The sequence below is a fragment of the Kogia breviceps genome, chromosome 5, assembly GCF_026419965.1.
Source record: "Kogia breviceps isolate mKogBre1 chromosome 5, mKogBre1 haplotype 1, whole genome shotgun sequence".
NCBI classification, from domain to species: domain Eukaryota; kingdom Metazoa; phylum Chordata; class Mammalia; order Artiodactyla; family Physeteridae; genus Kogia; species Kogia breviceps.
In genome coordinates, this window is record NC_081314.1 from 20,070,216 (window position 1) to 20,082,675 (window position 12,460).

General features: G+C 52.0%; 1 protein-coding gene across 2 annotated transcripts in view; it reads left to right on the forward strand.

Annotated features, from left to right (window-relative positions):
* Positions 1-12,460, forward strand: part of SLCO2A1 (solute carrier organic anion transporter family member 2A1) — a 77,874-nt gene that overhangs the window by 42,035 nt on the left and 23,379 nt on the right. For both annotated transcript variants that reach the window (XM_067033774.1, XM_059064832.2), the window contains exon 3: positions 159-321. In XM_067033774.1, the coding sequence (XP_066889875.1) occupies positions 159-321 (163 nt within the window). The remainder of the gene's footprint in view (positions 1-158; positions 322-12,460) is intronic.

The window sequence follows — 12,460 nt, forward strand, 5'->3', positions numbered from 1 at the left end:
GCTTGGCCCTCCCGGCAAAGCTGGCACCACAGCTCTGCTTGGGCCCTTGGGTGACACCAGTCAGCTTCTTGCCTCTCTGCTGTGACAGTCAGATCCACTGTGTGGGTGGCCGAGGACAGATCCTCTGGTCTCACTTGGCTCCTGTGCTCTCTCTGCAGATCAGCAACGCCATCCTCATCATCTTTGTCAGCTACTTTGGCAGCCGGGTGCACCGCCCGCGGCTGATCGGCATGGGAGGTCTCCTCCTGGCTTCGGGTGCCTTTGTCCTCACCCTCCCGCACTTCCTCTCAGAACCTTACCAATACACCGTGACCAGCATGGGTAAGTGGCCTCCCACGCTTGCTTCAAGGGGATGAGGGTACATGATTCTGTAGGTTCTGACTTTCAGATATGCTCTGGGGAGAAAAGCCGAGGAAACTTTCTGGTGGGAGAGGACAGCATAGCCCAGAGTGGTACCCATTGCCCCAGAAGCACCCCAACCAACTTTGTGAGATACCCACTCAATCCTCCTGTGCTTTTGGTGGGATCCTGGGATGTTTGGATGCCCACTATCCTCTCCCATCTTCCATGTTATTGTTGACTATATTTTATCTCTGCCTGTCTTTACCCTCTGCCCAGGGGTCATTATTAATATAGTTGTTATTTATAAATAGTTCAGTACTCATTTATATTTACCCACAAGTTTACTGGTTTCTTTGCTCACCATTGCTTCTTGCATTTCACCCACCCTTGTTGATTTAACTTCTTTTTTCCTGAAGTACATCCTTTAGCATTATTTCTTTTTCCTTTAGCATTATTTTCAAATAGTTTTTCAAATCTATCTGCCCTATGTTCATGGTTTCTTGGTATTTCCTTATGATTTCTATTTTCATTTTAGTTTCTTCAACTATTTTTTTTCTTTTTTTGCGGTACGTGGGCCTCTCACTGTTGTGGCCTCTCCCGATGCAGAGCACAGGCTCCGGACACGCAGGCTCGGTGGGATCTTCCCGGAGCGGGGCATGAACCCGCGTCCCCTGCATCGGCAGGCAGACTCTCAACCACTGCGTCACCAGGGAAGCCCCCTTCAACTATTTTTTTTTTTTTTTGTGGTACGCGGGCCTCTTTACTGTCGTGGCCTCTCCCGTTGCGGAGCACAGGCTCCGGACGCGCAGGCTCAGCGGCCATGGCTCACGGACCCAGCCGCTCCGCGGCACGTGGGATCTTCCCGGACCGGGGCACGAACACGCGTCCCCTGCATCGGCAGGCGGACTCTCAACCACTGCGCCACCAGGGAAGCCCCCCCTTCAACTATTTTAAGTGTATTTATTTTATAGTCCTTTTTGGATTGTTTTATTAGCGCAAATTTTGAGATTGCGAATCCTCCCACATTCTGTGTCTGCTTGCTCTTGTTTATGGTGGAGTGTTTCCTTTATGTTCTGTAATATTTGATGGTGAGGTCATTGGCAGTGTCATTCCCCGCCCCACCCCCCGTGGAAATTTTGTGTGGTCTGGGTAGGAAATAGCCCCAAGGGTGGTTTTCTATTTGCATTTACTTGGCAGCCTGAGAACATCACTGCTTTGGAGCTAATTTTACGATAATGTATTGGAGTGGAATCAATTTGCCCTTGTTTTAAGGGATATGGTATGTGGCAGTGGTTTTGTGAGGCGCAGCAAGTGAGAGGCCCAGTCCCTAAATGCTTATTCTCTGTCTGCTGTACTGGAGCTGAAGATGTCTGAGGATAGACCGGCCGCCTCGGGGATGTGCTGAGGGGATAACTAACGAATTCCTGTTTGCTCAAATACCAGGCTTGTTTTTAGTCATATATGCAGATCAGGTCCAAGAGAGGAGTCACTAAGAATGCCAAACGGGAATGCTTTATAGGCTGTGAGACCTACAGTGGGGAGGTGGGTAGCTGGAATGGAAAAAGAACGGAGCAGGAACAGCGACGTGTAATGATGAAATGTTTGTTGGGTTGGGAATCTTCTCCCCACCTCCCCACCATAAATTCAATGTGGCCTTGGATCTATTTGGACTGTTTAAGCCTGAGTCTTGCTTCAAGTAGGCCCAGGAGGAAGACAGACCCAAGCTTAGGGGTCTAAGCTCTTCCTCCCCCTCGGTCTAGACAAGGGGTCTGAAGCCAGCTCTGAAGGAGAATCAGGAGTTGCTGGCCACCTCTGAGAGCCATGTGCCAAGCTTGCTCCAGACACGTGGTCCCTGCCCTTCCCTGTCACCATGAAGACTGGGTGAATGAAATCAAGGGAACCTGGGGTGCTGGGGCCGGGCTTCGGGGAGGGCATCCTGCTAGGCGCCACACACCATGGCCTGCTTAGCCTGGGGGCTGGCTCCCCCAGCCTGGGCCGAATACCAAGGGCATTTGCATCACACAGAGCAGCCACCACAGAGAGTGGCTGGAGACCTGTGGGTCTCTGAAAGCAATCACTCGGCTCCTTGTTAGGGATGGACGGGCAGGCGTCTTGGGTCCTTTCCACCACCATCGTCCCTGCTCTGAGGCAAACTCTCTGCCTCAGTGCTCTTAGCCCACCTCCACTGAGAGAGGAAAGAAGGGGCCTGTGAGAGGGACCTCAGAGCTTGCCTGTCAGCCTGCAGGGAGGAATCGCTGTCTAGGAGGGTGAGCTTCGTTGTTTTTTTGTTTGTGTAAGTTCCATTTACAACAATAGGACCCAGTCTCCTTTACACTGGCTGGGATCAGAGCAGCAACTGTAAGTGCTCAGGGCTGGGCTACTTTCAGGGCATCTTCCCAGTGCCAGGGGGTTGGGATAAGGAGGACTTGGGCCCAGGAGCCATCCTTGGGATCTAGCTGGAGCTGTGGGTGCCGGTACAGCGGGGGCATGTGCTATGCTAATATGTGCAAACAAAATTATTCATAAAATCTCACTTCGTGGGAAAAGTTTGAAATACGACTCTTACTTCAAATGTATTCCTATGGGAACTTCAGTTTTAAATTTTGCAGGGCCATCAGGCACACACAAATTTCATTAAACGCACCACAATGAATCATGTCATGAATCTGGATGGTCCGGGGTCTGAAGCTGGGCTTTGAAACCCCCTAACAGCATGGCCTGGGGCCACTTCCAACGCAGCTGAGTCTCAGTTCCTAGCTGTATAAAATGGACCCTCCCTCGCAGGGCTGTGAGGGCCGAAGGATGCATGCTCTGAATTTAGCCAAGGGGCTGGCACATGCAGTAACCATTAAGCGGTGGCTTTTATAACAAGCTGTGCTCAGAACAATACATGTAATATGCTGGGTAACTAGGGTCCCAAATGAGGAAGCTCCTGCTTCCTCTGGAGAGTCTGACAGCTCACAGCGAATGCGCTGGGTGTCCTGCAGGCATTTGAAGGCAGCTTCTCCCTGGTCCTCACCGTACAGCTGTCCTCTGCTCTAGCCGGAGCAGGGCCCTTCCCTTGGTATAGTCCTTGCTGCGCCTTTACATGTGAGGCATAGGATTTCTCTTGGTTGAAGCTTAGGCTGCTGTTCTGTTCTATTCCCAGACCCTTAAGTTGGAGCCACCTGGTATGCTGGGTGGAGAGAGCATAGACATTCAAATCCCAGCTCAGCCATTTAGGTGCTAAGTCTGCTTAGGCAAGCTGCTGTTCATCTTTCTGAACCTCAGTTTCTTCATCTGTAAAATGGGAACAATAATACCTCCACTTTCAGTGTGTTCTGAGGGCAAAATTAAAACTACATAGTATAGGTAAAGTGCTTCACCCATGTTAGCTGCTCAGCACATTTCTCTTTGCCTGCCCTTGATGTGGTATTTGAAATCTCTTCCTCATGAGCAATGACCCCCAGACCTATTATCATGTGTTGACTGCTGACTCTTTCCCCTTGGAGCAAAGCTGCTCCAGAAATGAACATGGGAAATGAAAAGTAACTCTGTATTTCAGGGAAAAAAATTAAAGAGGAGCTGAACATTGTGGGAATCACAGAGACCTTTAACAACTCATGGCTAATTTTAAAAAGGCCATGCAGACATTTATGAATGTTTAGATTTTCTAAATGTCAGTGGGGTCCGGAAATACGCCTGGCGCCTTTAGAGAAAAGCCTAGCCACCAAGCCAAAGCCTCTAAGACCACTTCTGGAAGGCTCAGAGAGGTTTGGATAGGTGGGAAACAGGCCAACCCGAGACCAGTTCTCCCGGGAGACAAGAGAAGGGTCTTCAGAAACAAGTGTCTGGTAGGAGTAGGTGTAACCTGTGAGAGGTCCTGAGCCAAGTCTAGAGGGAAGTCAGCCCCACCCAGACAATGGATGCACACGGGAGGGGCTTCCTGTGGGAGGAGCAGGGCGGGGGCACTCTGTTGTATTTTTGGAGCAGTCAAAAAAGGAAAGGGAAGAGTGGCTTTCTAGTCCTCTGCTCGTGAAGTTGCCGGTCTCTCACGCACGCTCGTGCATCAGAGGCGTCCCTGGTCAGGAGGGTGGTGGGCAGGCCCGGGGACGGGAGCCTCGGGCCCCTGAGTGAGAGGACACGCCGGCCTGGAGCAGAACCCCAGTGCCACGCAGGGTCCTTCCACTGGGGGAGCCGCTCAGGGCCCCTGAGCTGAGGGCAGTTCAGTGGGGAGCACCCGGCCGTGGTGCCAGAGGGACCGCTCGGAACCGTGGGGGAAGGGAGTGTGTCTGCGGGGTAAGCGTGAGTGTGTGTGAGGGAGGCGTTCCTCTGTGAGGAGGTGCCCGGCAGTGGGGGGCGGAGGGTGGAAGGTGTGGGGTCTGCGTGGGTGTGGAGGTGGAGGCGGGGCAGGGCCGCTGTTAGGGTGGAGGTGCCTAAGGAGGCGGGGCTGGAGAGCATGCGTGTGCTGGGGGCGGAGAGTGGGTGGAAGGTCGGAGCGGGAGGTGCACAGCCGGGCCAGCTGGATCTGTTTAACCTGAAAAGGGGGGGACAGCAGCAGGGGGGGCGAGTCACAAAACACATGGGTGTTATCAAGTCAGCTGAGAGGGAAACAGCCCTGAACGGATGAGCCCAGCTAAGCTAACGAGACCTGATGTGGAACACATTTTCAACGCACAGTACAGGAAAGAAGAGAAACCCGTGTGGAGAAATGACAGAAGACACCAGGCTGCTGTGTTGCGTGTCAGGGGAAGGCCGGGGAAGGAACTGGGGCCGCGGAGAATGGGCATCTCCAAGGCACGGTCCCAGCGGCTCAGGGGTGAGACTGGGCTGCAGGCCTGCTCCATGTCTGGTGAGGAAGGGAGGGACACCTAGGGGCCAGGCTGCATCCTGCGTCCTGCTCCTCTGGGGAGAGCGGCGTCCCAGGGACCCCCCGTGGACTGTGTGTCTTGGGCCCACCCAAGACAGCGGGGAGGGTCTCCTGGGGAGAGTCAGCAGCCAGGGTGGAAAAGGAAGGCTGCTTACTATTCCAGTGGCTATGGTGGCCCCAGGAAAACTGTCAGGGAGTCGGGGATAGCCCTACAGAAGCAGGGTGCCAGCCCCTGTCCCCTGGGGCACTGTGGTTTGAAGAAACCATTGAGGCCTCCTGCCTGAGGCCTTGGGTCCCCAAGGACCCCCAGAGGACACAGGGAGCAGCTTCTGCTTTTCTTGCCACACTCAAGGCTGCTGTGCCCAGACACCTCCTGTGGCCCAAAGACTTGACTAGGGAACCAGCAGGCACATTCGGGTAGCGAGCGACCCACACCGCGAGGCAGGAAACCAGCAGAAGCAGTTTCTTTCTCTCAGGAACAAAAGGACTTTTGAGGATTCAGAGCTTGGATTGGCCACCATCAGGGGATGTGAGGCTCAGAGATCTAAAGGGGGAAACGGCAAAGAGAAGTCAGGTATTTGGAGGTGGGGAGGTCATGCAAGTGGAGCCCCATGGTGGGATTCGTGCCCTTGTAGAAGAGGCCAGAGAGCTGTCTGGCTCTCTTTTGGCCCCGTGAGGGTGCAGCGAGAAGTCAGCAGTCTGGCTCTCGCCAGAACCCCACCAGGCTGGCACCCCAATTTTGGACTTCCTGCCTCCAGAACTGTGAGAAATAATTCCGCTGTGTGTAAGCCTCCCAGGCTCTGATTCTTTGGTACAGCAGCCGCAGCTGACTCCAGAAGATTCAGTCCCTTTTGCTGGAGACCCTCCTTGTAGCCTGGGATCTCATTTTGAATCTTCAGCCTTTGGACTGTCTTATTGGCCATTGCCACCGGCTTCACACCATTCATGTCCTTCACAAATCTGTCAGCTGTTCTCAGGTGTCCCCGGGTCCGGGACAGTGGTGCTGCGTGGTGTCTCCCAGGTCACACTGGCCCATCCACGCCTGCACTGGGCACGCCTTGAGCGGTTCTCCCAAGAGGACTCAGCCACGTGTCCACCTCTGGTCTGGATATCTGTCAGGATATCATGACAGGCTTTGTCAAAAGGCTTCCTCCACTCAAATAACACTGTGTTATGGCTTCCTGCCAGTCTGGGAGCCCCATTAACAAAGGAAATGAGCTTCGTTTGGCATGACTAGCTCTTGATGAACTCATGTTGGCTCAGCTAATCCTTTTTTGTTTTTTTCCCCTTCAAATTGCTCCTCATCAGCCTGTTAATAAATCTGTGAACAATAAGTTCTGCTTCACTCCCAATGGGGGGGGGGTTGCAAATTAAGCACACATTCTCTTTGAATACTAAAATTAAATGGCTCTGAGCCGCCATCCTGTTGCCTCGGGTGTGTCTTGCTTCCCTCCTATCCACTAAGAAACAGTGTTGATTATGCGCTGAGCTGGGTGATGCCTCTTTCCGAGGCCTGGTGGCGGTTCCTCAGGGGAGGGCACGTGTGCGGGGCGGGGCGTAGGGTGGGGCTGAGGCAAGCCCCTTGGCAGCAGCGTGGTGCCCAGCCTGTCACACAACGCACACTGGACCTGCCCTCTCGTGCCCAGCTCACTGGTCACATGGCCTCCTCAGTACAAGTAGGCATTTCCCCATGGCCCCTCTAGTGCCAGGGGGGCCGTGCGGAAGGGGCGTCCAGCCTCAGTCTCAGTCTTGGAAACTCAGTCTTGAGAGCAGAGCAGGGGACCCTCTTCTTCCACTCACCTAAGCTCAGTCTTTTCCTGCATGGATGTGAATCTTTGCAAGCAACCCACTTGCCCTCAACCCCTCTATTACATCCATCCGTTGCTAGTGACCAGCGCTGCTCTCACTTGTCTCTAAGTTTCTGGATCCCGTCCCCAAGTCTTTAAAAACCTGGGCAATAATGCCTTTCTCCAGGGGTCTGCCATCTCCCTCATCTGTTTAAATTTCTCCGTTTCTGGCCTGTTTGGATGAATATGGATCTTACTGTGTGATCACTATATCCCAGGTTATGACATTGCTATTCCTTTTCATCTGAATAAGAATGTTACAAGGTAGGTATGATTATCTGTATCTGTTTTGGAGACGAAGAGACTCAGATCCTGAGAGTTTCCTGACCAGTGAGCAGAACCAAGGTCTGAACCCGGTCTGTCTGACTCTGACTGCAAAATATGAATTCCTTGCACTGCTCCACCAGCTGTCAGCCCCCAGCTAGTGCAGAGGAATATGTTCTCCTAGTTTCCCAAAATAAAAGTCAGAATGCGCGTGCCCATAGAAATCATTTTCTAAGTGGAGACTTAGTCGAGCTGGAAGAGAGCACATGTTATCACAGGGGCAAGATGGACTGACAAGGCTTTGTGAACTCCATGGGGACACAATCACTTCTGATATGCAAACAAGTCACTTTTTAAATGACTTTGAGATCTCAATCATGAGTAAGTTCAGGACAACCTGTTCCAGGCCTGCCGGTGGGCGTTGCCAGAGTTTCGGGAAGAGCTGTGGAGTGGCCGAATTTAGGAGGATGAGGAAATAGGTCTTTCAGAGTGGAACATTCTGAATGAGGTTCCAGGAGTTTGCTGATAGCTCGAGGATTGGCATTTTGGCCTCGCTTCCAGAAAACTTAACTGGAAAGACCGCTGCCTTTCTCTATTGTTCTCTTATGGGTTGCTTCTGAGGTTTGGGTCTTGCTAACCTTCTCCTCATTTGACCCTACTCACTCACAAACGGTGCCCCCTTCCGAGCAGGGAGGTAATGGGTGGCTCTCAAGGTGCTGCCCTCTTGTTTCCTGGCACAATTCTCTCTTTCCTGTACCAGACGACACGAAGGAAAGCCCACTCGCGACAGCCCTCCTATGCTGCTCAACCCTTCTAGGGTCCTCTCTTGGCCCCAGCTCTGGATCTTTGTGCAGAGACCTCTTATTAGACCCTTGATAGCCCGCTGGCCGCACCTGCAATGTGCGTCCTTGAACAGTGGAGAGGCCAGGCCTTAGTCTGCCCAGCTCCACCCGTCTCCATGGGTCCCATTCCAGGGAGGTAGCCCTTCCTGCCACCGCATCCCCACCTCCCAAACCCACGGAGGGGTTCAGAAATTAGAGCTGAAATTCTGCATTGGTAAATTGTGGGAAGAGTCAGAGGGTTGACTGGCGAGCATGTGGGCTTGTGGGGGGATAGCTGGAGGAGGGGAGAGGTCCCGAATTGTTTCTAGTTAGTTAGCCCTGTGAAAACTGGCACGGCTAGACCTCTGGTGTCTTGTGGGAAGAAGAATGTGCTCTGATAAACTTTAGCCTTCCAGAAGTGAGCCTCAGGGAAGATGAGAAACAGACTGACAGCCAGTTTGAACATACCCCCTCCCTCCCTTACCCAGGCCCCTCAAGGTGGAGGCGGGTGGCCCCCGAGTCTGTGGTGGCTGGAAGAAGCAGGTGTTTCTCTGACCATATCACAGGATCTGATGGTAGGCAGGTGGGAGGAGGAGGGCGGTGAGCTTCTCCGAGTCCAAGGAGAGGACTGGGTGCGGGGCCTTTTGCTGGAATGCCTGAGGAACGGGGAGAGGTTGCTCTCTCTTCTTCACGTGGCCCAAGCTCTTCTACTCCAGGGAGGAGAGGGGTGGGGTGGGCTGCAGAAAGCTGAGCCCCACAATTCTGCCAATGGGTCCTGCTACAGGTCTTTTCACTCCATCACTGTCTTCTTCTTTGTAAGAGAAGAGCCTGATGTCCTAAACTCTAGAAGGCTCTGTCCTCACCAGAGTGAGCTGGCCATGGCCATCACCGCAGGGAGGCCCAGGCGTGAGTTCCTGGAAAGGTCAGACCTTGTCTCTGACAAACACCTTCGCCACAACACGTCAGGGAGCAGTGGGTCCTCCCCACTGCTGCACCCCGCTTCCAGGACGGAGAGCAAGCTGCTGCTTGCTAGGTGGAGGAACTGACCTTTCCCTTTCCCTTGTGTCACAGCCTGGTCTGGGGTGGATTTGGCCCCATTTAGGGCAGGCATAAGGAAAAGAGAGTTTGTTGGGAGACCTTGAATCAATTTGGAATGTAGAACAGCCCAAGAGGATCTCAGTAGACTTGGATTTAATTTGGGGCCAATTGATTATCTTTTAAAGTACACATTTTAAAAAATTTATTTATTATAATTTATTTATTTTTGGCCGTGTTGGGTCTTCATTGCTGCACGTGGGCTTTCTCTAGTTGTGGCGAGTGAGGAGCTAGTCTTTGTTGTGGCGCGTGGGCTTCTCATTGCAGTGACTTCTCTTGTTGGGGAGCGTGGACTCTAGGCGTGCGGGTTTCAGTAGTTGTGGCACGCGGGCTCAGTAGTTGTGGCTCACAGGCTGTAGAGCACAGGCTCAGTAGTTGTGGCTCGCGGGCTCTAGAGCGCAGGCTCAGTAATTTGGGCACACGGGCTTAGTTACTCCACGGCATGTGGGATCTTCCCGGACCAGGGCTCAAACCCATGTCCCCAGCATTGGCAGGCAGATTCTTAAACACTGAGCCACCAGGGAAGTCCCCCAATACACATTTTTTTAATAAAAGCAGTTCGTTTCTGACATGTAATCTGACATTCTAAAAGTTAATAATAACAGTTAAAAGATCCCCAGAGAATTTTGCCTAATGGACACTTCATTAGGTGAAATTTCATGAGGATTTTTGTGGGGTTGGTGCACCATACAACATGCCATGTGAAGACTTAATAAGCCAGTCAACATTTTTACAATCTTTGATGACCACTAAATGGCACACCAAAAATAATTTTGCCAGCAACCATGTTCTAATAAATGTGACTTTAGTAAAATAATAAGAATCAGCAAAATCAAGAACTAGAACTCTGAAAAGAAACAGATTCTCTGGCCCTTCGTTTCAAGGCTTCTGCTTCCCTACAGCCAGCCTGGCCTTGTGTATCTGACACACCCGCTGTGGGCTGAGCATCCCCGTGCCTGCAGCCGTGGAGTGGACCAGCACTCCCTGCCTGCCTCTCACGCAACACACAGCCTCACCTATTTTACCACCAAAGTAGCTCTTGGCTGGGTCAGTTCCGCTCTTTACACACAGGCCTTGAAAACTGCTTAATCCCTCCAGTGTGTTAGCTGCACTGCCCGCCACCAGATCGGCAGCCTCTGGGTTCTCCTTAGGATGTAATCCGATTAGGCCCCTTTGCGGGACACAGCAGCCCTCCAGGAGCAGCTGGGCCTCGCCCTGGTGGTGTTTGCATACTGACCCCGCTGAACCTCTGAGCTCTCCCCTCCTCACCACTGCTTTTCTGTCTCCTCCTGCTCAGAGGCTGTTGTCTCTGGGAATCCTTCCCAAACCCTCTCCCCAACAGCACTGGGTTTGGTGCCTCCCCACGTGCTCTCTGGTACGCTGTGGATACCAGGCTGTATTTTTTATTGTGGTAAAATAGGTATATAACACAAAACTTGCCATTTAAACGTGTCCAATTCAGGGCATTAAGTACTTTCACACTGTTGTACAGCCATTGTCACCATCCCTCTCCAGAGCTTTTTCATTTTTCCCAATGGAAACTGTGCCCCTTAAACACTAACTCCCTCTTTCCCCTTCCCCCAGCCCCTGCCTGGCAACCACCATTCTGCTTTCTGTCTCTATGAATTTGTCTATTCTAGGTTCCTCATGTAAATGGAATCATGCAATGGTTGTACTTTTGTGTCTGACTTGTTTCAGTTAGCGTAATATCTTCAAGGTTCATTCATTTTGCATGTAGCATGTGTATTAAGCCTTCCTTTTTAAGGCTCAATAATATTCCATTGCATGTGTATATCACATTATGTTTATCCATTCATGTGATGGACATTTGGGCTATTTCCACCTTTTGGCTATTGTGAATAATCTGGCTATGAACACCAGTGTACAAATATCTGTTCAAGTCCCGGCTTTGAATTCTTTTGGGTAAATACCCAGGAGTATACATGCTGGATAATATGCTAGTTCTATGTTTAATTATTTTGGAAGAACTTCCATACTGTTTTCCACAGTGGCTGCACTATTTTACATTCTTACCAGCGATGCACAAGGGTTCTAATTTCTCTACATCTTACCCAACACTAGTTTTCTGTTTTTTGAAGGGTATGAAATGGTATCTCACTGTGGTTTTGATTTGACCAATATTTTGGCAACGGTTGCGGTTGCTTCTTTGATGATGTGTGTACCACAGCAGACAGAAGGCTTTGGAAGGTGTGTCCAGGTGTCTTTTCAGATCTTAGCGTCCCAGCTTTTCCCTGTGAGGAAGGCATCGTCCATGGGAGCTGATGGGCCTGGGTGTGGTCCTTCAGTGGCTACACTGGGAGCAGGGGCCAATTCCTTGCACCTCTTTCACAGTGTGGTCGTTTGCCTTTGGGTGATCTTTACTACACCCTTGCACTTAAGGGAGACCTGCCTGCCACCCCATAGCCGACAAGACAACATGTGACAGGGAGCTGCTGTCACACATAGAGACAGGCGGCTCAGCCAAACACATTTGCAAGTGACAGTAGCCCACAGTTTTAGGGAACTCCAAACTTTGCTCATTTCCTCATACAAAATCTACTTGAAATTTGTTTGAAATGACCATTTGAGAACTTGCCCATTTGAGCGAGCCCTTTAGATGTGTGTCACCTCGGTCAAAGTTGACAGAGGGAGGTGAGCAGGGCGTGTGGCCAACCGTTTGAGTGACCGCACAGCTGCACCTGGCCAGTTGGTAGCACGGGTCAGAGGGTGGCCAGGGCCAGGCAGCCGGCTCCGCCCTCATTCCTGAACCTGCCCATATGGTCTTGAGAAGGTAGTGGGGTCTTTTTCTAAAGACGAGCACATCCCATAGCGTGTAAATGCTCACCCGCTGGGGTGTCCGTGTGGCTGCCGCACTGAGGGCACAGGGTGAGCTGTGAGCCTGGCCCTCCGGCTACCGCCCACCCTCTGCCGTGCATGGCCCCTTCCCCAGAATCCTCTGAGGTCTCTCAAAGTCAAGGTCACTGACGTGAGGAGTCAGATCCAGGACTAGAACCCAGGTCCCAGGCTCCCAGCCCAGCCGCTCCAACATCTATGGGCCTTGCCTGCCCACAGCCACCTGGGCCTCCCCCTGGGGATGGGCGTGAGTCTGGCAGCACCACAGCCCCGTCTCTGAGTGAGTGTCGGACACAGGGCAGTGTTAGTGGGAGGGTTCCTGTGTATGGTGAGGAGTGGCTCTTTCTCAGCAGGAACATTTCACAGCTTTGTGCTTCCAGACTAAAGTG